General features: G+C 43.2%; 1 protein-coding gene across 1 annotated transcript; it reads right to left on the bottom strand.

The window, feature by feature from the left end:
* Window positions 1–899: 899 nt before the first annotated feature.
* Window positions 900–24,927, bottom strand: cpt1a2b (carnitine palmitoyltransferase 1A2b). The gene is made up of 19 exons (XM_057015043.1): window positions 24,781–24,927; window positions 22,415–22,557; window positions 21,963–22,102; window positions 19,712–19,889; window positions 19,450–19,551; window positions 19,237–19,374; window positions 17,843–17,920; window positions 16,865–16,972; window positions 16,668–16,755; window positions 11,021–11,216; window positions 8,929–9,117; window positions 8,713–8,818; window positions 8,205–8,321; window positions 5,513–5,677; window positions 4,868–4,996; window positions 4,535–4,690; window positions 4,060–4,173; window positions 3,868–3,960; window positions 900–3,224 (listed from the first exon to the last, which is right to left on the bottom strand). The coding sequence occupies exons 2-19, from the start codon at window positions 22,553–22,555 to the stop codon at window positions 3,126–3,128; spliced, it is 2,337 nt and encodes a 778-aa protein (XP_056871023.1). The 5' UTR covers window positions 22,556–22,557; window positions 24,781–24,927; the 3' UTR covers window positions 900–3,125.
* Window positions 24,928–25,633: the final 706 nt, after the last annotated feature.

The following is a 25,633-nucleotide window of genomic DNA, read 5'->3' as shown; positions in this document are numbered from 1 at the left end:
GGCGTGAGGGGGGTCGAAATCCTGACCGATTATCTCATTGCAAGGTGAGATATAAAAGTTCTGAATGATCCCAAATTGATGGGATACATGATACGTTTACATGAAATGGAAATTACAGTAAATGATAAGAGTCAGATTATTGTTGCAAGGGCTTCCATTATCTCACATAGCCCCGACTATTTGGTTTGCATTAACGACCATGAAGGCTACAGATGGATTCATTCTGGTCCACAAGCAAGTGTTTAATGTGTAGTTGACTGATTAGCTGTGTATACCATAACATTTGGGACTGCTCATCAGATGAGAACTCAGATATCACTCGTATTTTTCCGGTAGTAAAACTTGTGCAACAGGTGTGCCGGGGCGGCCAGGTTTCAGAGTGTATAACACATCAGTTCTACCACAGCTAGCATCACTGACTCGAAGCTTTATCAAAAAGGAATGTTTTCAGCTCAATCTCAGAAGCAGAGAGGAAGTCAGCCTCCCACTCCTCGAAAACTTTGAAAGATTCTAAGAACCGCAGGCAAAGCTGCACCTTGAGAGCAGAGCGACCTATTCTGATGCTACGGTGCTCTTAGCTTCTCCAAAGAGGATGGAGCTCGACCTCTAAGAACCTTGTTGTCACATTTATTGTTACTTTCATTCACAAATGTTATAGCCCCAACCGGCAAAGTGGAGCCTGAGACCCGTCTGTCCTGAGCTCCACCAGTCGATCTCTGTCCGGCTTTTATTTCTAGTAGTTTATTTCTAATCAGACTATTCTGTGTTCTTGAAAGTTGACTGGCAGCTACACCAGTTCTGGTCTAAAGGAACGTTAGTTTAACCCAAGAATCTTAAACCTCGAATCTTAAAGGTCCTTTGTCAGTGGAACTGTACACATTCAGTGACCAAAGAGGGGCTTCTGCAACATTGAATCAGTATTTTATTACATAAAATCATCGCCACCACCATCCACAAACAGCCAAACCTAATATTTGTGAAAGGAACCATTTGTTAAAAAAACAACAAAAATACAAAGGAAAGACAGTACCCTTTGGGTTACAACTCTTTAACATCTCTATTGCAAAGGAACTACAAAAACATATACACATAATCCCAGTATTTCCTTAAATAAAATCTTATATTACGTGCTATTGTTACCCTTTTTATTTAATGTTTAGACATTTTCGGACATGGCTGCAACACCATGAAATCAAAAAGCGGTTGTGAGGCACAAGAGGATTGTGATTTGACTGGCTGAAACAGGCACCGGCTGAGAAGAACTTTTTTTTGCTTTAAAATCTCAATAATTCACCTGAGGAATTTATAATGTGAGGGATGAAGCAGCATGTAAAAGCTCAAAAACAGAAACTTGAATCACAGTCAAGTGGAAATACTCTCTTTGTAGGTTAATTCTTTATTCCAAAATAAACCTTAACCCTGAATTTTATACAGAGTTCTTTTCTTTCGGGGGAATTTTAAAAGCCTCTCTCAGTCAAAAGAAAACCTCAATTTGACCCTCCAACATCTACACATACAACAGTAACAGAAACATTTCAGTGTGGTTGTCAACTCTATTGTTGGCCAAATGTTGCACAAAGCTTCCCTGGTACAGTCAGTTAAAAAAAGGAAACAAGAAAAAGTATGTAAAGCTGAAGAATGATGTTCTATTACTAAAATATTAAAAACAACGTCCCAAGCTTGACAAAACTGATCAGAGAAAGCTGTTTTTCCCTCACTTACAGGAGATCCTGACACAGCTGTGTCCCTTTAACCAAAAAAGGATGCCGTACTTTTAGAAAGATGCAATGTTAAACGTTACTGAGTGACATAGCTTATTTTGCCAATGAAAATGCAAACTGCAGGAAGCTGTAGCACATTCCCATTAACACATAGGTGATGCTTAAATAACAAGGCTTTAGCATCTGTAAAGCACTGGATTCAGGCACAAATGTATTTTAAATGACATCAGTAAAATGAAAAACACTAAATCCAAAGGGGACAAATAAACCAAAATTGGGGTTCACTAAAACAAGAAAAGAAGGCAAAATAAAAGTCACTAACAATTGTGTACTTACAATTCATCACCTGATCTTAAGGCTCAGACTAAAATGCCTATTTCTTTTATATAATTAATGTGAAGGAACTCAAATCAATCCAGTGCTGCATCTGCCTTTTCTCCTGGTAGTGAAACAAAGCCATCAAAAACAAATAAATCATTACATCTGATTATATTCCTTAAGATCAGACTGCAGTATGAAGTATTTGTTTTTGAAGCCCAAAGGCTCCAATGTGCAGAGAACCAAATTGAAATGATAAAGCGGCAGCAATCTTCCTGAATATGAGCCACAGTCAATGTTTGGCATTTTTATGGCACATGCAAAAAATGGATTCTGCATTGGTTTACTTTTTTTTTTTTTTTAATATTCTGAAAGTAACACTGAGGTCACTGCATTTGCTGATATATCGTTAGAGATTTTTAGACCTTGGAAAAAAAACACAGTTTCCAATTGTGGTATCCGACTACGCCCAGATCAGGTGTTGATGTCAGCGGAATGCTACTAATGACTCTTAGGTGCATACAGATCAGTCCCATCATTCTTAATGTGAGAAACATCGACACCCAATTAACATGAAATCCCAACGACGGAACAAAGTTTCTTCCCTTCGCTCGGATAAAATCTGCATTACCAGCATTACACGTAACCCGACACTGGACGCAAACGCTTTCACTTTGACACTCCGGAACTGCTGATCTCCCCTTCCTCTCTGTGGCAATTTCTAAAGACTTCCTCTTTTGCTGAAAATCACCCTGTCAGGTTTCATCCTTTCAGTCAAACTACAGGTGGGAAGAAATCTATTGCATTGTTATGTTGAAAGCTCTGACAAATAAAGTTACAAAAAAAAATCTGAACAAAATAAACATGTACACATGTATTATTTCTTAAAAGAAACAAGTTAATGCCACAGATCAGTGGTTTTTCATCTCTGGGCCCTATTTTTTGAATGAATGTCTCTTTAAGTGCACTCTATGATGCCATCTCCTTTTTCTTTATCTTATTGGCTTAATGTTTTCTTTACACTCCAAGGCAGGTTTGAGTTATCTAATTCCCAGGTGTTTGTCTGTCCAAACTTTGTGTCCTCTTTCAAAGAAGCTTCTTGGACTGCACTTTGGGGGATGAGGAGAGGACGGTCATAATGTCCTTCAGAGCTTTGCTGATCTGAGCTCCAAATCGGTGCGAGTCCTAGAATGCAGAAATCAAGCGTCAGCATTACAGAGTGGAGACACGACTGCGGGTAGAATGTCAAAACCGCAAGAGACTAAAAGGAAGCGGCTACAGGATGTGGAGAGTCAGGCGCGAGCTGCGAGCTGCTGAGTACAAATGAAGTGAACAAATCAAAGTTGATCAAGCCTGAACAAAAGACATTTTATCATGAAAACCTGACTGTCATTGGGATCAATCCCTCTCTTAGTACCTCAGTTCAAACACTGTCTTTCTTTTTTTTTTAAAGATCAGTGAACTGTGAAAGAATTCCTGCTATCTATCATCTTCATGCTAAATGTCTCAGGTCACTAAATGCATCTGTCCTTTCACCCAGTTGGGAGAGGAGCTTTACTTGAGGAACTGCAGACCACACTTGTCTTGATTAACCCTCTGAGCGGTAATCTATCAATGGTTTAATAGCTTGGGAGTGTATGGCAGTGTTCAGCTTTGGAACGGTTGTGCTGTTCAGGAAGAACATCAGTGCATTCACAGTCCTCACACAAACACATCCAGTGTGGAACTGATGTGTTTTATCAGGAATGTTGCACAATACATCTACCATGGCAGGTTTAATGTTGGCTATTATATTAACTCACAAATACTGGAATGTATTTTCACTTACAGTCTGATTGCAGGAGTGTTTGGAGGACACGTGGAAGTTAATCATGTCCTCTCCTGTAATGATGTATGAAACCCCGTAGCCATCATCAGCAACCTTATATGAACACAGATCATAGAATAACATTACACTTACTAAAATGCAACCTGTAAAAAACATACATAATGTACACACAAAGACATATTTCATACTTACGGGGCCAAATCCACCACCCAGGGACACATAATCAGGGTGATTCTTCAGGTCAAATAGCTCGATTTGCTGGATTGGGGTCTGGCTGGTGGAGAGACGCCAAGGCTCTGATAAAACCTGGAATGTGAGAGACAGGAACATTGTGATCTAGAGAAGTTGTCTTCAACCCTGTCCTATAAGGCCTGCAAACCACACAGGGTCTTCTGTCCTACCAGGTAGACACCAGTTTTCACCTGGGACAGGTATTCTTTGGAAAAACTGGGTAGTACAGAAGACTTGGCCAGATAACAGGCCCTGTTGGACTGGGCTGATGACCTCTGAACTAGAGGAACAGCATTTAAAAACCAAGTTTAAAAATCTGATATAGTTACATTAATACTGCTGCTTTTGAGGCAAAAATATGTCAGTGACTTCAAGGAAAGAATGGTATCGTTTTGAAATCTAATAAATAGTGCACAAAGAATGCTTAAAAATGTACTTCTTTAAGGAATGGTGAGTCCACTCCCAAGTACTTGGAGACCACATAGAGGCAGAACAAGTGCCTGTCAATGCCAGCTCCAGTCATGGCCATTCGATAGAGGTTCTGGTGCGTCTCTGAAGCGAGCCGGAAAAGACGCCGGCAGGATTCCTCATCCTGGCCGATCAAAACACATCAAGAAAAACCATTATTAAAATGTGGTGGCATCTAGAAACAACACAGCTTGGCAGACATTAAAAAAAAGAATCTGACTTTGACAAATTGCTATCTTGGGATTTTTTTTTTTTTTTTTTTAATTTTGACAAGTTAGGTTTGAAATGAATTCATCAGCACCTCTCCATTCTCTAGAGCCTTAACGAATGCAGCGCTCTCGTTGGTGCAGGATCGCACTGTCTCTGTACGGCCTTCCCTAAACAGACGGGTCATTGACGCTTCATAAGTCAGGCAGAAACTTCCACGGTCCTGGAAGAGGGGGAAGCAACATCATTATGATTCTCCATTTTTCTTCACACTGGTGTTGTTCTAAATCTGAATCAATGCCATAAAGCGTCATATCATTTTACAAATGTGAAAACAAACTACGGTAGCTTGAATATGAGCACCGCCATCTTGCCCAGGAAGTCTTTTTTCCTCCCTCATAAAATGAAACCGGTGTTACATACGTCAGTATATAAGTTTAGCAGGTATGAAATCAAAAGCATATTAGAATTGTAAATAACATGTAATAAGTGTATTAACAGTATGTGATTGGAAGCCAAAACTTGGGCCAGATATTTGTAAAATACAATTTGAAATAATAACAAGAAAATTAAAATGGCAGATATAATGCAAAAAAAATGTTAGAACCATACAGACTGTTTAAATATACTGGAATTTGTAAAACAATATGGCTGTTTTGATTTTTTTAAATAACAATTGCCACATGAACCTGCGCTAATTTCCAATGCTAACACCCAGCTGTGTCGGCTAAAGCCTTACCCTGTAGTACGCCAGCTGCAGGCTGATCTGGACGAAGGCGTCGGGGCTGACGCGAAGCTTCTTGATCCGTCCTTTACCGAAATCTCTGAAGTGGACGATGTGACAGTCCACATCATCTGCCAGTGCCTGGGCAACAGCCAGAGAGCTGCACTGCTGCGCCTGCACCTGAGTGTTGCACAGACAGGAAGACAGAGACTAAACACTGGCACCAAAGTAAACAAAATCAGGAACAAAACGTATCTACCTCCCTGCAACTGTGATCTTTTATGCTTTCGCTGAACTCATATTTAAGAGCCAAAGTTAACCCCGTTAAAGCTTAATGTGCGACTGAACCGTGGTGTGGGTGGGTGGTCCGTGCATGTTGGCCAGGTGCTGGAAATTTGCACTGGTCAACATTTAAAATAAACTACTAATACTAAATAAGAACATACAGGAAAGTGGAATAGTTCAGAAATATGTGAATTCATTTTTAAATATATCCTCACCACTGTTGAAGTTTTGTTTTTATACTACACGCCAATTCATATAATTCTTTTATTAAAATAGTAAACATTTGAACAGATTTATAAATGAAATGCTGTCATCATTAGATACTAATATTAAAGAGCACCTTTGACCCAGACAACAAAAGAAAAAAAAAAAAAAGAGCAAAGGACACACCAGAAATTTCCCCTCTTGAGTGGCCATAACTAATGTGCCGGTACAGGGGAGCAGGCTGGGGAAACTTTCAGGAGATGAGATCAAGCCTGTAAATAAATAAATGGCTCCGTTTCTGAGCTCCAGGGACTTTCTCCAACAGAAACCACCGACCAGTTCAGTCCCTTTAGCCATTACCTCACCATGAAGTTTCACTCTTATCAGATGGTTTCTTTCCTTTCACTTGCAGCACTTCCTTTCGTTTCATTATATAACAGTGCTACTTTCTTTTTTTAAACCAATACCATTACCACCACTATATTTCTAAAAGGATGCTCTATTATAACAATTACAGATCTAATGTTACCATATTCTCAATAAAAACTTTATTTTTTGTTTTCTTTTGGTTTGGAATGCCATTTATTCTTTGGCTTAATGGCTCTTCAGACAAATTTAGATTACGTGTGGTTTAGGCTTTCACATTAGATTATTATCATTGTCCCATTTGCCATCTCATATTTCTTTTTAAATCCTTGAGTGACAATTCCTTTGTCAGTTTAGAAGCTAAGCGTGGATGCTGGTCAAGCTATTGCTTAAATATGGTCACAGAGAGGAAAGATATTAAGGCCTAATGTTTTTAGTTTACACACATATAAAAAAGATAGAACAAACTACTTTCCATGTCTCTGTCCAAGAACAATCTGATGCCAAAAATATGAGTTTGTGCAAAGTAAAACATTTCACTGAGTACATTATTTATTGCAGCCTGCGATTAACTAGACTTTAGATTGTGAGCTGTGAGAAAGGGATTCTCCTATGAAAAGAGGGTCAGAGCAAAAGTAAGGTAAAACTTCAAAAATAGTTCTGAAAGATTACAAAATAAGTCAATGCACATTTGCTCCTATTATGCCTCAACACATGGGCCTAGTAAATGTACTAGGCGTTTGGTCTGATGAAAAGCAGCTGGACTGTGTGTTCTTTCCTTTCTTGACACCCACTCAACTTCCAACTTTATTTGTCCCCAAAGGGCAATTGGTTTCGCAGCAAGACAGGCAAAAACACTGGGGAGGCACTGAATGTTAAACCATGGAGAATAAGAAATGTCAGGTTGATTTGCAACCCCAATACACATTTACCTATACAGTTCAACAACCATAGTAATAAGAAAAAATAGGACATCAGACAAAACATGAAATGACCAAGATCAGTACAATAGTCAGAACCATGAAAGGCACAATCAACACCTATGTCACCATCATCATAATCACCAGCACATCAAAACCCTGGGTGACCATCATCATCCTCATTTACAACAGTAGTCACAATAGGATTCTAATGCTGCTATCTACCTCCTGGACCTGAGTTTAGGAGGGAAATGGCAGTGGGAATGAATGATCTCTTAAATCTGTTGCTCTTTATAGCAGGAAATCTGATCCAAGACCCAGAGGGAAGAATCTGGAACTCAGAGTGAAGGGGATGGGGACTAACTGCTGGTATTGATTTGGCCTTCCTCAATACTAGCAGTTGGTCCCCACCCCCTTCACTCTGAGTTCCAGATTCTTCCCTCTGGGTCTCGGGTCAGATTTCCTGCTGATATATCTCATATAATGTGAGCACTTGAAACTAAAAAGGATATTCAGTGGAAGAGCTTGGGCTTATTTCTTAATGCTTTCAGTGTCAGTGCTGCACAAGATCCAAAGAAAGGAGAGTTAGTGACAGAATTACTGAAGATAAAGAAATCCAAACCTAAGCCTGTAAAACCACTACAACCGATCCATTTCCACTATGGGAGTTGCTGGTAAACACTGGGGGCAGGGTTTATCTCGATTGGTGCTGTAGATGGTTGTGTTTTATCTGTGGGGGAACTGACCCTCGGCTCAACGCATGCTTCGCTCCCCATGTAATCATCATGTGACAGTTTCAACTGTGACATCACCAGGACAAGCCACCAAAACGAGCGTCATAAAGGAAACAAAAAAGGAAGCAAAAGTGGAAGTAGCTGAAGTGGTGTAAGATATTAAGAGAATGAGATATCCTACACACAGGTTTTCCATACCTCCAAAGGAATATCCCAAAGGAGCCTCTGGGGATGGGGCAGCAAAGGTTCCACTTCACCTTTACAGTGTCCATCTTCAGTGTAACCCAAGTGAAAAGCATCTGTTGCCAGCGTGTACTGTAAGAGGAGATTTCATCGTTAATTCAAACATTTTCCAAAACAGACTTTAATTACATAGCCATAAATACAATATAGGATAATAATAACCAAGCAGTCATCAACAATTTTCAATCAATTAACTTTTGGGATAAATTTTACACTGTAATTATTAAATTTTTCTGTCAAAAAAAACCCAAACATTGTATTCTTTACATATTAATTAGAGTATTTTACAGACATTACACCAATTAATGATACAGCAGTGAAAGATATGATGAGCGACTTATTACCCATATATCATTGGCATCTATTCTCTACTGATTGACTGATATATGCAACTCACAGTATGTCTTCATATGTGGTTGTGTGTTGTCGTTCATTCATTATCTCAAAGAGAGTGAATACATACTTCCCAAAGATGAGCCACCGTTGGTGCATCTGCCCAGGAATGCTCTGCATTTAGTCCATTCTTTCCATTCTTGTAGATCACAATTGAGAAGGATTTATCAAACCATCTGAGGAGGGAGAAAGAAAAAAGAAAGGTGACGGAGATTTTTCTAGATTCCAGGCGCTCTGCACATTTACTTCCTCCATATTTATTTGTATTTCATCAGCCCATCCTCACCTATCGTAACACTTCCCGTGCAGCAAGGACTTAGCGTAGCGGTCTAAGTTTCCTGCTGGGTCCTCTCCCCTCATTCCTTGCTCTTCATCATCCAAAGTGATGAAGAAGGCCGCCTTCTCAATGACATCCAGTGATCGTTTGTTAACGCCAGAGCTGAAGTACTGCTTCCTCACCTGAGCCCAAGGGATCCTTGGGGGGGAATTCACATGCATCAAAAGCTCTGCAACTCCAGTGCAAGAATGCAACAACTCCAACTGTGTTTGTTCAAATATTACATCATTACATTTAATCAGATTTGAAATGCTCATGCAGAACATCTGGAACAGCTGGCAGAGGTGAGGGACTTGCAATTTTTTGCACAGAAATCATTTTGTTGTTCAAACATCCAAGTTTTCGTCCCTACCCTAATTACTGAGCGAACTTACTATCTAAAATCAAATGATCTTACCCAACACCATCACAGCATTTTTTTTCAAAGCTACTACTAACAATTCTGAACAATATTCTATTGTTTTTCTCCTTGACCTCATTTCAGCATTTATTAGTTGTAGACTGTACTGGCTGTAATGTGCTTGACCCACTCTTGTCTTCATCACTGCTGTATCCCTTTCAGGGTCAAGGGGAGGGTACACAATGGGCGAGGGCAGGGTCCATCCCTGGATGAGTTGCCAGCTCATCGCAGGGCCCTATATGAGCATTTGTGGGTTTGGTACCTGGCTCAAGGGTACCTCAGCAGTTCTCTGAAGATGTTCTGGCACCTTCCCCTACAACCAGAATACCCTCCATGTTTTTCTGCACTGGGACTCTGCTTTCTGCTTTTCCACTAACCCAACAGACGGAGCTACTGCCACAAAAACAACAAAAACACTGCTACTGGGTTTTAAATTTGCAGAGAACTGACCCCAGCATACATATTTTTGCTTCCCTTTACTTGTTTCCTGTTTAAGGATCGACAATAGAATTTCACCGCTTGTTTTCAAAAGAAGGATGGGCTCGTCCTTAAATAGCCGGAATTTTTTTGTTTTTTTTTACTTCCTACCAATTGGTGTTTAAACATCCTCTGTCCAACTCTTTCCAGTCCAAATGCTACTGTCTCTACATGACATAGTAAAGTCCTTCATGTAGTAAAGTCCTCTCCTCTCCTCTCCAAGTAGATCAGTGATGTTATTTCTTGTGTAGTTTTTCTGCACCCCCATTCATCTACAGGTATTGTCGCCTTCATAGTTGTATGCTGACCTACTGACCTCCGACAGTTTATTTCAATTAATACAATGTATTTCTATGATCTCTGCAAATTCTCTCCTCTACCTGTCCTCCCCCTTCTCCTCCCTCTCTACCCAGCCCCCCCATCAGCAGGAGGGTCCCCCTACATGAGCCTGCTCAAGGTTTCTTCCTGTTAAAGGGGAGTTTTTCCTTGCCACTGTTGCTTGTTGGGGGTTAGGCCCTGGGATTCTGGAAAGCGCCTAGAAACAATATTGATTGTAACAGACGCTATATAAATAAAGATCGATTGATTGATGTAGTTATTGTTGAGAAATCTGATGTAGTATATTGTCTTGCAGCACAAGCATCTGCTAACATGTTATATATGAATTACACACATCATTTTTCAGAATGAATGTAATAATAAATATTACACATGTAAATACAGAAAGACACGTAGGAAACAAAAAAAAATCTTGTCATGATTGACAACATGTAACAGATGAATTGAAAAGAAGTGTTCGAAGCCTGTAATTGTGCGCCCTCTAATGGACAGACTTGATATATACCCCTGTCTGTCCATTAGAGGGCGCAAGGGGACTCGACAAATACTTTGCATTCAAGACTTATTTAGGGATCACTTTAAAAATCATAATTCAATGATAAATGTTTTTTTCTAACTTCAAATGATTTGCTGTCCTTTGACAGATAACATCTCTTTTGTAAGAACCAGAGGTGGGTTTGACTTCACATGAGTAAGATGGATTTTACCAGTTTGATTAAATGGTTGCATTAGGATTTTGAGAAAAAAAGAAATAATGTGCACTGCATATAACCCAAACATGAACTGAGTCAAGTATTAATGTCCTTGAATGTACTGCTGGAATACCTGTCTCCAGCAGTAAGAGCTCCTAGCTTCTCCTCTCCAGGTTGTGGGGGTGATGGATCATCCAAGATTTTCTGGATCTGGTACTCAAGCTCCCTGGGTGACATCAACCGACCAGCTCTGTACACCCACAGGCGGAAGAAACGGCCCTTGTGGTACACAGCCACAAACTCACTGTCTTGCCAGTGTTGGAGAACATCTATGGATGAAGAGAGAGTGAAGAGCTTTTTGAAGTGCAGTAGTGTTTTTTGGTCTTTAAGAGTGTCGTAAAAGAAAAATAATTTAAGAGTTCATTAAAAAATACTTCAATTCTTAAAATAACATTAACATTGGCAAAAAAAGTGTCAGTGTTCCCAGTTTCTGGGAACTCTTTTGCAGGGTTTTCCTGCGGGGGGGGGGTGGTGGAGCCATGCTTCAGCCACAGGTGGGTGCGGGACTGGTGCACCTGCAAACTATCAGCAATCAAGCCACCTATTTATGGACTGTTCTCACGGGTGGCCAGTGGTGCGCATGTCTTGTCTGTTCGGAAGACCCCAGCTACACTCACTTGAACTATAGTACAACTTTTTCCTTCGTGGATTACTTTTGTACCCGTTCCTCGGACTGTTCGTTTATCTATATCCTTCGTGGTCTGCGCTTTTGACTCCGCTCGGATTTTTGTTGTAAGTTTTTTTTTTTTTTCTGTTTGGGTGAGGAACGGGGAGTAGTGGTCAACACGCATTTTGAGTTGCGCGATTTTGTGTGAACAGAAATAAAGCTTCACGGAAGACGATACGCCACTGTGTCCTGCCTGCTTTCGGGTCCTAACACAACCGCTCGTAACATTACATGCCAACCAACATGGATCCGGCGGACCAGGACGCAGTGCGCCGAACATTGGAGGCTCAGGGAAGGTTGCTGGGTCAACACGACCAGCTCCTCACCCGACATCTGGACCTCTCTCCCAGACTCTTAACGCCAGCGTGACGAACCTGCCTCCTTCGGGACGAGCGGAGCTGGTCCCGAGGCCGAGAGTTGCGTCACAGCTGTCACTGCACCACGGGAGCCCCACGTCCCGGTCCCGGAGCGATATTCCGGAGAGGAGTGCGGTGTGTGCCTATTCTTGCTCCAGTGCTCGCTGGTTTTTGACCTCCAACCCCTCACCTACCCCAGCGACAGGGCAAGATTGCCTTCATGGTGAACCTATCTCTGGGAGAGCGGCGCAATGGGGCCGCAGCCGTGGTCAGACCCCCCCCCGTTTTCCTAGTTTTCCGTTTTTACGGCCGAATTAAGACGGGTTTTTGATCATCCCATTCAGAGCAGCGAAGCGTCCTCCCAAATTCTGTCCCTGCGCCAGGGGCCCAGCTCTGTCGCTGACTACTCAATTAGTTTCCGTATCCTTGCTGCCCGAAGCGGCTGGAACGACGCAGCGCTTCAGGGAGTTTTTACACAGGGGCTTTCCGACGACCTGAAGGACGAGTTAGCAGCAAGGGAGCAGCCGGAGACCTTGGAGGCGCTCATCGGTCTGGCTACTCGATTGGACAATCGACTTCGGGAGCGACGCCGGCAGAGGATGAGCGAAGCGGACGGTGAGACCTTCTGGGAGGTTCTCCAGGCCGAGGGAGACCACCGGGGACTCGTCTGCCTTCGTCCCTGTTCCAGCGCCTGAGGCTTCAACCTGCGAGCCAATGCAGTTGGGTCGAACACGTCTAACCCAGTCGGAACGTCTGCGCCGCGCGCTCAGCTGGGTTGTGCGCGCCTACTGTGGCCACGCAGGCCACCTCCTCGACGACTGCCCGGTGCGGCCAAAAGATTAAGCTCGTCAACGCCGGCAGGAGTGCTGGCGAGCGGATCCTCTTCCTGCTCACCTCCCGTCCGTCTAACCCTCTCCGGCACGCTCCTTTGGGGGCAGGAGTCGGTGCCAACTACCTTCCTGGTGGATTCGGGTGCAGACGGCAACTTCATTAGCCAGGACCTGGCCCGGCAGATTCGTCTTCCCCTCGAGACGCTGCCCGAACCAAAGACCATTCTGGGTCTCGACGGAGAGGTCCTGGCTAGGATTACCCACCGGACCCAGGCAATCACCTCATCATCTCTGGTAATCATCGGGAACAGATCCACTTCTTCCTCATCCGCTCCTCTCATCCCCTGGAGTTCTCGGGGTCCCCATGGCTGGCCCTACACAACCCTCAGTTTGACTGGCCAACCGGGAGGCTGGTTAGCTGGAGCGTTAACTGCCACACCAACTGTTTGCGTTCGGCGGTCACCTCCTTGTCAGGGTCTTCGGCACCTGCCCAGGAGATTCCCGATTTGTCCCAGGTTCCGAGGGATTACCATGACCTAGGCGAGGTCTTCTGCAAGCAGCGGGCGCTCTCCCTTCCGCCCCATCGGCCCTATGACTGTGCCATCGATCTCTCCCCGGGGCCACGTTACCGTCGAGCTGACTCTACAAACCTCTCCGGGCGGAACGGGAGGCGATGGAGAATTATATTGGAGAGTCCCTAGCTTCTGGCCTGATCAGACCCTCCTCTTCTCCAGTTGGTGCTGGTTTTTTCTTCGTACAGAAGAAGGATGGAACCCTGCGTCCCTGCATCGATTATCGGTCCCTGAACGAAATCACAATCAAAAATAAGTATCCACTGCCCCTCCTCGACGCGGCCTTCGCTCCTCTACACCGGGCCCAGGGTTTTCTAAATTAGACCTTCGGAGCGCATACATCTTGTGCGGATTCGAGAAGGGGATGAGTGGAAAACAGCCTTCAACACCCCTTTGGGCCATTTTGAGTATCTGGTGATGCCGTTTGGACTCACCAACGCCCCCGCTGTGTTTCAGGCCCTTATCAACGACGTGCTCCGGGACATGTTAAATAAGTTCATTTTCGTATACCTGGACGACATCCTGATCTTTCCGAGTCTGAGGAGGAGCACGTCCAGCATGTCCGGCTCGTTCTCCAACGGCTCCTGGAGAACCGACTTTTTTTAAAGCGGAGAGAAATGCGACTTCCACACCACCTCCATCTCTTTCCTGGCTTCGTGGTGGCGCGAGGACAGCTTTCGCCAGACCCAGCCAAGGTGAGGGCGGTAATGGAATGGCCAACTCCTTCCTCCCGTAGGCAGTTGCAGCAGTTCCTGGGCTTCGCTAATTTCTACCGTCGCTTCATCCGCGACTACAGCAAGGTGGCCGCCCCGCTCACCAGGCTCACTTCCACCCTACTTAGCTTCCGCTGGACTCCCGAGGCCGAAACTGCTTTCAACAGACTGAAGGTCCTGTTCTCGTCGTCACCTATTCTCACTCACCCCGACCCCAATCGGCAGTTCGTGGTTGAGGTGGACGCTTCAGATGTGGGAGTTGGCCGTCCTGTCCAAAGGAGCGGGGAGGACCAGAAGCTCCATCCGTGTGCCTTTTTTAGTCACCGGCTTTCACCCGCAGAACGGAATTATGACGTGGAAATAAGGAGCTCCTGGCCGTGGTCCTGGCGCTCCAGGAGTGGAGGCATTGGCTGGAGGGCGCCACCCAGCCATTTATCGTATGGACAGACCACAAGAACCTCACATACCTCCGGAACGCCAGAGGCTTAACTCCCGGCAGGCTCGGTGGGCTTATTCTTAGGGAGGTTTCGGTTCACTCTTATTACCTCCTGGTCGGATCGCGTAACCTGAAACCCGACGCCCTTTCCCGTCAGTTTGCCTCCGAGCCTGGGGAGATGGACCCGGAACCCATATTACCCCCCTCCTGCATCCTGGGGGCTGCATCCTGGCAGGTGGAGGAGAGGGTCCGCGAAGCCCAGCAATCTGCCCCGGATCCTGGGGGATGTCCTCCAAAACCGTTGTTCGTCCCGGTGGCGGTGCGCTCAGAGGTGCTGCACTGGGCCCATTCGTCGCGATTAACCTGTCATCCAGGGGTCAACCGCTCGTTACACTTCCCCGGCAGCGTTTCTGGTGGCCCTCCATGGCCCAGGACACCAAGGACTACATTGCTGCCTGCCCGGTGTGTTTCTAGGGGGAAGGCCTCCCATCGGCCACCGGCAGGACTCCTTCAGCCCCTGGAGATTCCTCGACGACCGTGGTCACATATAGCAGTGGACTTCATCACCGGCCTCCCTCCTCCCAGGGTCATGAGGTCGTTCTCACCGTGGTCGATCGTTTCTCTAAGTCGGCCCACTTTATTCCCCTACCCAAGCTCCCGTCGGCAGCAGAGACTGGAGAGCTCCTGGTCCAGCATGTGTTCCGCCTCCACGGGATTACCTACTGACATAGTTCGGATCGGGGGCCACAGTCTGCTCACAGGTTTGGAGGTCTTTTTTGCTCGGCACTGGGAGCCTCGGTCAGTCTTACGTCTGGGTACCACCCACAGGCCAACGGGCAGGCCGAGAGAACCAACCAGAGCCTGGAGGACGCCCCTAAGGTGTGTGGCAGCCCAAGACCCATCCTCCTGGAGCACCTACCTGCCATGGGTGGAGTACGCCCACAACTCCTTGGTTTCTGCCTCCACTGGTCTGTCTCCCTTCATGGCTTCCCTGGGCTACCAACCTCCATTGTTCGAGGGGCAGGAGGAGGAGGTTGCTGTACCGTCAGTGCAGGCCAACATTCGCCGTTGCAGGAGGGTGTGGAGACAGGTCCGTTCGACTCTGCTGCGGACTTCTCGTCGATCCCAACTGCAGGCCAATCGACATCGGACGCCAGCCCCCTCCTATCAACCAGGTCAGAAGGTCTGGTTGTCCACCAAGGACCTTCCACTCCAGGTCGAGTCTCGGAAGCTGGCTCCTCGCTTCGTGGGTCCCTTTGAGGTGGATCGGATGGTGAACCCCGCAGCCGTCCGCCTGAAGCTTCCCGCAGCATTGAGGATACACCCCACCTTCCATGTTTCCAAGGTAAAGCCCGTTGCAGAGTCGGATCTGGTTCCCCCATCTGATCCTCCACCTCCTCCCCGCATTGTGGACGGAGGCCCTGCCTATACGGTCCGGCGTATCCTGGACGTCCGCCGACGAGGCCGGGGCTTCCAGTTCCTAGTCGACTGGGAGGGGTATGGTCCGGAGGAGCGATCATGGGTTCCTCGCCGGTTCATTTTGGATACCAGCCTCCTCCGCGATTTCTACCATGCCCACCCGGAGAAGCCTGGAAGGACGCCAGGAGGCGCCCCTTGAGGGGGGGGTAATGTCAGGTTCCCAGTTTCTGGGAACTCTTTTGCAGGGTTTCTCCTGCGGGGGGGGTGGTGGAGCCATGCTTCAGCCACAGGTGGTGCCGGGGACTGGTGCACCTGCAGACTATCAGCAATCAAGCCACCTATTTATGGACTGTTCTCACGGGTGGCCAGCGTTGGCATGTTTGTCTGTTTCGGAAGACCCCAGCTACACTCACTTGAACTATAGTACAACTTTTTCCTTCGTGGATTACTTTGTACCGTTCCTCGGACTGTTCGTTTATCTATATCCTTCGTGGTCTGCTTTTGACTCCGCTCGGATTTTTGTTGTAAGTTTTCTTTTTTCTGTTTGGGTGAGGAACGGAGTCGTGGTCAACATGCATTTTGAGTTGCGCGATTTTGTGTGAACAGAAATAAAGCTTCACGGAAGACGATACGCCACTGTGTCCTGCCTGCTTTCGGGTCCTAACACAACCGCTCGTAACAAAAAGGCTTCATTTTAAAAAAAAGTCAGTAGGTTTAGGCAATTTACCAGTCTCTTCTCCTGGTGTGCGTGTTGTGTTGAACATCCTCTCACATTGAGCAGCACACAGAGGGATCACGGTGCCTGGAACACGACTCTGGTACACACAAATACACCAAAGCAAACAGAAACATGTTTGTCTATATTTTACCAAAGAAAAAGGGAATTGCCTTATATTTCCTACCCACTCACGACTACACACGCACCGGTTTGAGTTCCTCCCGGTTGACCTTTCGGCGATAAAGCAGCAAAGCAGTAATAGTATTTCCTGCCCTGGCTGCTTGCACTGAGGTTGGTGTCACATATAGAAAGTCCTTGAAGATACAATTGAGCCGACACAAAGAAATTAACTTATAATAAAGGATATTGAATATTTAAAATATTTAACATTTACACCAAGAAACAGAAATTTGTAATCAAGAACAGAGATAAAGAAAGCAGGTCAGATTTTTTTTGTTATTTGCCTCCTTCATTTGTTCAGTGTTAGACATAACAGCCCCTCCCCCTCCACAATATAATCACATTGTTACACTGATTCACTCAGGAAGGGTAACACTCCACCTAACCTTAGAATGTTAGATTTTTTTAAATATCAAAAGTACCTTTTGAAACTTCCACAGTTTGCACCTTAAGTTAAATTGTGTTATCCCAGAATAACTATTTTCATTTATATCATGAGGTAAATAATGAATAAATGAAGGGAAAAAGGCAGGATGGAAGCAAAATACATGCATTATGCTTTATAACATTGTTGAAAGAGTAATGTATACTGATGCACATTGCCCATTTATGAGGACACTACAGGAGGGGCACTTTGCATGGATTCAATGTGGCATGTAATGATGGCATAAGGCCTCTGCTGAAGGTGCCACGGTGGAGCAGTGGAAGCCAGATGTGTGCAAGTGTTGCTGCTCTGCTGTGCTGCATAATCATATGTACAGATGTTTGTGTAGAACATCAGAATCAGCAAATAGCAGCATTTCAACACTGAGAACCCTGTACAGAGCTCAGTCAGGTTCCCTTCTGATCTGTGGAGGCAGTGGAGATGCTGCCTTTATGGAAATGTGCAATTTTGTAAAATGCTTTTATTTTTATTCATTTTTCCCCAACTACAGGCCGAATGCTTGACTTGAATGAAAAGTGAATTGAATTGAATTAAGCAAGCTGTGCTGCTGGTACATTACCATGCCATAGTAGTTACTGTTGACCATGATGGGCCCACGGCCTCTCAAGTAGATATATTCCTCCCACCAATCACTGACCTGGAACCAAAGCAGAGCAAATACCCATTCAGGTCACTTAAAGCAAAGAGGAGTGGAGTAAAAGAAAAAAAAAACACCAATTACAATTTATACACCAATTCATCTTCATTTTTATGTTTTTCAAAGAATGTTAAAAATGATCTTTCAAACTTGTCTAGAAAAAGCAATAATAAGTAGGCTTTTTTTGGGAGGGGATCACCAATTAGTAAGTTTAAATAAATTGGTATCTGACCATGGTTGCCTATTTAAATAACTTGTGTTTATACTGTATACACTTGTGTATGTTTTAATGAATATCAAAAAAGTATTCTTGAGCCTTTTTTGGCCAATGTTAGACCGTTTTTGCCTCAAACTCAGTTGAAAAGGTTAAACAACAGTGATCTCTAAAGAGCACTCAAGACTGGTCAGATATAAGAGGACAAATCAAAACAACTTGAGACAGAAACAATGGATGCAACAACTGAACTTACAGTAATTTAATTACTTTAATGTAATTAAATTGCCTTTCTGTAACAAGTATACATATTCCACAATGCTGACATTTATTTGTATCCATGCTATTCAAGATTCAAAAATCTTTGCTGTCTATCATGTCTTGTTAGACCTCAAAGCATAAACGCAACAAAGAAAATCAAAACACATTTAAACTAATGACACATGTCTATTTTGCTTTGTGTTTTAAAACAAAAAAAAATATCATCAGTTTAAATGTATTTTAAAACTTTGACATCTATATTTTGAGCCTGTCACTATATGATGGACAATAAAATTTGTTGAAACTTGAATCATTAGCTTGCAACATCATCACTAGCGGATTGGTGATCAGTAAGACATTACAGGGGATGATAAAAATTTCTAAATATCAAATTATTTAATATCTGGCTATATCTGATTAGCAGAAAGCCTAAAAGTAAGCTCCCAAAGCATCATATGCCACAGTATCACAGTATGTTTAAGTGATTCTAAAAAATGTGCAAGAGTACAAGGGTGACAACTGGCAAGTATTTTCAAATAAATTGCATAGTGGCTCCTACTGGTTAAATAGATACAACAAGCTACAATGTGGCATCTGAACATACAGGTTATGTTTTGGCAGTGGCTTTTATCACTTTCTGCACACACCAATAGTTGCTGGTAGAAAAGCAAAAGGTTCTGGATAAAAGCATCTACTTAGATGCTTTAGAAGCTTATTTATTAAGCTCAAAAATATTGAACCGTAATAGTGTTGCATTATTCATTGCCTGTTTATTATTATGCAAAGAAAATCTAACTACAGACACTTAGGGCCCCCAATACTGGTTAGTGAGTGAACTTACATAGTTAGTAGCCCACAGAGCTTTGAGCTTCAGGTAACGCTGCAGTCTGTTTCCCAGATTTTTCTCAAAGTCACTGGCCAGTTCTGACATCCTTTTATACTCAAGATCATTTAACAGAGGGCGGACGGACCTCAGGTACTGGGAAAGAAAAGAGAGCATGAGGCAAATTCAAAATCTATTCTTATTCTTCAGTTTACATAAAATTCAAATTACCCTGCTCAGAGTGTCTTTGATGGCAGGAACAGGCAGGTGAGGGAGGGATGTTTGGTAACTGTACAGCAGAGGCTTCCGACTTGATAACAGCCCCAGAAGGGTCTGATGAAAACGCACAGGAAAAATGCACTTACAAATCAAGACACCTTATATCCATAGACGTTCCATCAAATACTGGGATCCCACATGTCATTCAAAAAAGGCTATTCTGCAAAGCGACCACCAGTGGGAGCTGTGATACCATGCAAAAGTCCCGACTTACCACCCAGACTTTAGTGAAGTTGGAAACTCGGCCATGCTGCTCAAACATCCATCTGTGGTAGGAGAGCAGCAGCTTCAGGCAGAATCGGAGTGCAAGGATCAAGGAGAGCCAAAGCAGAGTGCTGAAGACCAGAGCTGACAGCATGGTCTGACCCTGGGCACTGAGAGACATGTGGAGACTGGACAGAAGCAGGGAAACAGACCTTTGTCATTATTTAGAACCAATACAAACACTAATGATTAGTTTAAAGGTTTAAAGATGGTAGAACACTTATTTTCACTACAGGAGCATTAAACTTAGGAAAGACATTACCTCACTGCTACACATAAAAGGATGCAGCCACATATCTGTAATTAACTAACAAACCATAATGTTTAAATATATGAATGAAGGGGGGGTTTCCTTTTGAAGTTCTAATGATTGTCATCTACATAAAATCTCCTAAGTGCATCTGAAAGCACTCACTTATTGACTATCTAACTCACTATATAGGAATCAGGGTCAAGCGGCCTATGTAGTGACCTTGCTGATACCGGTAAACTGAAAACCTGCTTTTATTACACTAGTTTGAGTTTGTGTGTTTTTAATGTGCGTGTTCGCTTCGCTTGAGTTCAATACGGTACCTTCGCCAAACACGCATGCGCGTTAGATGAAAATACCGCAAAGTTTCTCAGTAGGGACAAGATCTTTTGAGTAAACAATTAGTGTCAAGTTCGCCTTCAAAATGGCAGGGGGAAAAAATGCACAGCCAAACGAGAAAACCTGCACGGAAGCTTCGTGACTCGGTTCCACGATCTACAACTGAAAAGGGCACCGATTGCATTCCTCGCTGCCCCTTTTAATGTGGAGACGCACTGTTGGAAAGCCCCGCTAGCAACAGGTGAGGCTGCAGCTGAGTTGGAGATGATCAATCTTTGTGAGGAGCACCAACTGAAACCTGCTTTAAGGGAAGGGGCCATTGAGTTCTGGAAAAGTGTGCCAATGGAAAAATACCACAATGTCAAACGGGCTGTGCATAAGATACTGTCAATATTTGGGTCAACATACGTCTGCGAGTCTGTGTTTTCTACCCTGAAACACGTGAAACCAAAGCATCGATCTGCTCTGACTGACACCCATGTGCAACAACTGAATACAAGCCAGATTTGAAGAGGATTGCTCGAAGCAAGGAATGCCAGAAGTCCCACAAAGCAACATGCATAGTAAGAGAAAAAAAAAAATTTAATTGTTATATTTTTGTTTGTGGACTTAGTTGAATTGAGAGTTTGTGTGTGTGAGACAGTGCACACAATGTTCATTGTTGAAAATGACTGGCCCGTGGTCTGTAGAAGTCAAATTCTGTCATTATCATGTTGGTGTGTGACATTTACAATAAATCTGGCTAAGCAGAGGTCTGTGTGTGTGTGTGAGGAAGGGATGAGGTGATGTTCATGTGTGCCCATGTGTATGATGTGGCTCGTTGCGGTAACACAGTAAAAAATGTGGCTCTTGGGCTCTGACTGGTTGGCCACCCCGGCACTAGAGTGATGTTGGTGCCAGTCGAGTCATTTGTGTTGTCTGCTTGTCACAAGCAGAAACGGCTCCAGTGGGCCCAGAAATATATGAGGACTAATTTTGAAACAGTTTTGTTCACTGACGAGTGCCACACACACACACGTGGCATGATTACAATAAAACTATAAAAAGATAAACAAACTATTATATACCAGATACAGAGAAACAATAGCAGTAACAGTGCAAGCACCGGCTGTTTGTTGGGTTTAATTTCAGGTGCTCCAGGCTCCATATCTCCATAGACAGCTGTGAGAAAGAGGAAATTCCAGCCTTTACAGTGACTATTAACTCAGTTTTATAGTGTGGATGGAATGTTGTGCAGCACGTGTGCGAGTGTTTGCCATGGAACACTAAAGGTAGAAAATGAGTCAGAGTAAATATAAAACCACAGACTTTTTAGGAATGCATGTAGGGAAAAGTTCAAGTACAGGGACCACACCCACAGTCATCCATAACTAACTCATCAGCTTTATTTCTGAGGTAGCCTGTTTATTTACTCCCATTAAAAGGGAGTATTATGCATATTTACAAAGCCTTGAGAAAGTGACATCTAAAGGAGAATTCATTCTCTGGCAGGTTTTAATGTCACAAATAGACCCCTTCATTGGTTGACTGAGTACTCAAAGCCCCTTTAAAGACCATGTCAGCAACCAATGATGTACTCAAGAAGAAAAGCCAGTTTACACTTGTTGTTTACCTTAACGGCAGATGATGCTGTATCTTGGTGATGAGTCCCATGCTGGGATCTGAGCGCATGTACATAGTGGCGAGAATCGCTATGGAGACAAACAGCCAGGATGAAGGGCTGGCAGGGTACACTCCTTTGATCAGACTGTTCTGTTAAGCCCAACAAACAAACATTGGTTAGGTGCAGAAAACAACCTTTTAGACTGACACTGATGAACACGTTCAGCATGGATGGAATGCAACATCTGCAATTACTCACAAACTGCACTTAACTACAACTCAGTCATTCTGTTTTATATCATAGTAGAGTCAATGGAGTCTGTTTGACAGATTCTTGACATGTTTTCACATCTTCATTAGTCATGCAGCTGCAGTAACAAAGCGGTTGGACTCCTTAAGAGTTAAACAGGTGGGTCATTTTAATTGCATATATTCATTGACTGAATGCAATAATATCCTTACCCTCACACGGCTCACTCTCTTCTTCCATGATCGTACTCCAGACAGGTAGATCTGGTTCAGCGCCTGATACGACAGCTGGAGGTCAATTCCCTCAGGAGTTATAGTGAACTGGAATGCCACAGCCTGATGAGCCTCTGCCATCACTATGAAAACACACATTTTAAAAAAAGGATGTTATTGATTAATAGCCAAAAAAAACTCCTGGAAGTCACAGGCCACCTCAAAACTACCCAAAAAAGATTGAATTCAGTCAAGATTTCATTATTAAAGCATGTTTTTATTTGGCCATGTCCCTGGTGACTTGCCTTCAAACATCGTCACACTCAATTATAAATATAACCAGTTATGAGAGACCTTTAGTTTAAATTTAAAGGCTTTCACAAACAATATTCAGCAAAAAAAAAGTTTCATAGACAAGTTCTTAGAAACAGAAACTTTTTATGTATTGACCTAGTTTTAACTCGGTCCAAACATGTGATCCAGATACAACCCCTCATATTCCAGCCATTCTTGTTGTTATAGTGACAATGTTTGCTTTAGCTGTGCTGGTGATGACTAAAACACCACGTGGGAAGATTGAACAGCTTCGTCTGTCACAACAGCATGAATGAATGTCTTAGTAATATTGTTGCCAGAACCAAACCATTTATAAACTGATAGAGTTGTCAATAATTGATGGAAAGTGTACACATTACAATTTTGATTGTCACTGGTTGGTGTTGTGTAAATTCTGCCAATTGTGGAACAGACATACGGGAGATTCAGATAAATTGTGTTGAAATGAAGTTTACTGATCAGAAGTGACACCAATGCATCAATGAATGCATGCAGTGCCAGCATCAATTCTGATAAGACATTCGTACCGAGAGGTTTAAGCAAATGGAAGGTCAACGTCAACCATTCATGGTGCCAGCTAGTCTGTCTTCCGTTATCCCAAACAGAAGATGCAAACCTTGGACCCAACATAGTAGTGCTTTCATTTTAACACGCAGCACAAAGTCAAGAGGTCAACAGAGCTAAAAATATAAATGAAAACCAAGAAGGAATAAATTATCTCGAAATATCCAGTGACTGAGCACATTTATCATGCAGCAGTTAGTAATTTCACATTTCTCGAGCATTGACAGCAAAGGCACAGGCATGTTTTTTTTTTGTTTTTTTTAAGTTTTAGTCATATGTAATAACTGTTTTGCTGACCTCAAAGCCCCAGAAGGCCTGTAAACATGGAGCTGATACAGAGCATGTGACGATTCTTCTAAATGATGAATTCATTCATTGAACAATTAAAACTCCGAAGCACTCTGCAGTTTAAAGAGTGATAATCTGTGAAGTCATGGTGACTGAAAGAAAAAAAACCCTCACTGAATCAATACCAAAGTTATAGGTTAATCATTCATATTTGTGCTTTTCTTCCTGCAACAGTCTCCTCTAGATCTCTTCAAAAGTCGGTCTAAGTGATAATAATTTAAGATAAGTCTCTCTAATGCCGGTGTTAGCGGACAAGAGCAATTTCCTTAGCATAGTGGCGGGCGGATGTCACAAAAACATACTAAAGTTTGCATTAGATCAAGCAGCAAATTGTCCAAACAATGAGGATTAACAGGTTAAACCTGCTGCAGGGCGGAGGACGAGACGGGATTCTTAAATATGCGCGCGCTTCCGCCAAACTGATTGAGCGCGCGGACGCCACGAGAAGAGCGAATGGAGTGAGCGGACGTGGTGCCTCTCCCGTCATATAATGTTCCTGTGTTCCTTTTCATCGCTTAATTACAGTTTTATTCGTCAAATTTGCCCAGCAATTTAACACCTGGCTTGAGGTTCAAGCGTCATCGTCACCTGCTTTTTTTTTCTTTTCTTTTTTTCTTTTTTTTTTTTTAAATGCGAGAGCAGTGGATAAGTTTCGCTGATACTCGATCCATTGTGAAAATAAGCTCATATTATTTTACATGACGACCCTCTTAGGGAATCTTTTGTAACAACTAGAAATTTTAGCTTAGTTTAGTTTACTAGGAAACAGCGAAGGAACACGCAGTCCGAGTCTATAGGGCTGAATAAAGATCAGTTTGAGGAACAGTGGGATGAACCACACCGGTCTCCATCAATGTTCGGTATGCAATGGGTAAAGCTACACACTTCATAGCTCCACGGAAAGCGTAATCAAACAAGATTAACAACAAACAATCAACAGAGTTACGATTATTGGCATTTACACGCAGCATGCTAGAAAAATTGAACACAGTACGTCCATTTAGTTCAGCGCCACCTCCCAACCAAAGCGATGAGGCCAAGAGAGAAAGCGGCTTGAAACTGACAAAAGCACAGATAATACCTGGACACTAAACAAGGACGTAGTATTAAAGACGTACCTGCACCGTTTGTTGAGGAGCCAAAACAGTGAGAAAGAGTTAATATCTTTCTTTGTGCCCCTCCCTTCTAATGGTCGAGCCTTCCAGGGAGCAGAGTAGCTCTCTCGCTACACGGCAATCAGCGCCACGATACAAAGATAGTCTGAGCACGGGAAGATGAGTTACCCACTCATTGAAATGAGAGCAAAAGTATGAACTTTGGGAATGTAACGGCATTGTGTCGCCCATGCGCTTTACTGGAAACGAAATGCTAAATAATAGGCGTACCAGTATATGGAATAGCACAAAAGAACAACTTTACCAATCGCTGTATGAACAACCGCAGGTTTGATGTCGGAGTGAGTAGTCGTGTCTCATTTCGATCTTCATGAAATTACGCACGCGTTCTCTTATGGCCTCAAAATTCCTCATGATAAAAGACAGTTTTATACAGCATATCTAAGAGAAAATGTCAATTTTAAAGTTCTGTTTTTTGTTAATTATTTGCTTATTTGCTTATATATTTACTTGTATAGTGACAGAATGCACTGTTAGCAATTGCATCATGTACTCCTACTTTGTTGCATAAAGCTGTTTTATTAGATTGCTTAGAGTAATCATTTTAGTAAAATCGAAAAATAATTACTTTTTCCAAATTATTCGAAAAGTAATTCTACTAAAATTATTTTTGTATGTTATCTTCTTTCGCAGTAGAAAAAATATAAATACTAAATTGGGTAATTATATGCATATGTGTTATATAAGTTGCATTTAATTTATTTGTTTATTGACAGAAATAGTAGTTACTTTTTTAATGAATGGATTTTACCCGTCAGTTCTAAAATAATGATCTTTCTTAAACCTTTTTTTTAAA

Source organism: Takifugu flavidus, chromosome 18 (assembly GCF_003711565.1).
Source record: "Takifugu flavidus isolate HTHZ2018 chromosome 18, ASM371156v2, whole genome shotgun sequence".
Lineage (NCBI taxonomy): Eukaryota > Metazoa > Chordata > Actinopteri > Tetraodontiformes > Tetraodontidae > Takifugu > Takifugu flavidus.
Note: the sequence above shows the minus strand (reverse complement) of the source record. Positions and strands in the feature narration are given on the sequence as shown.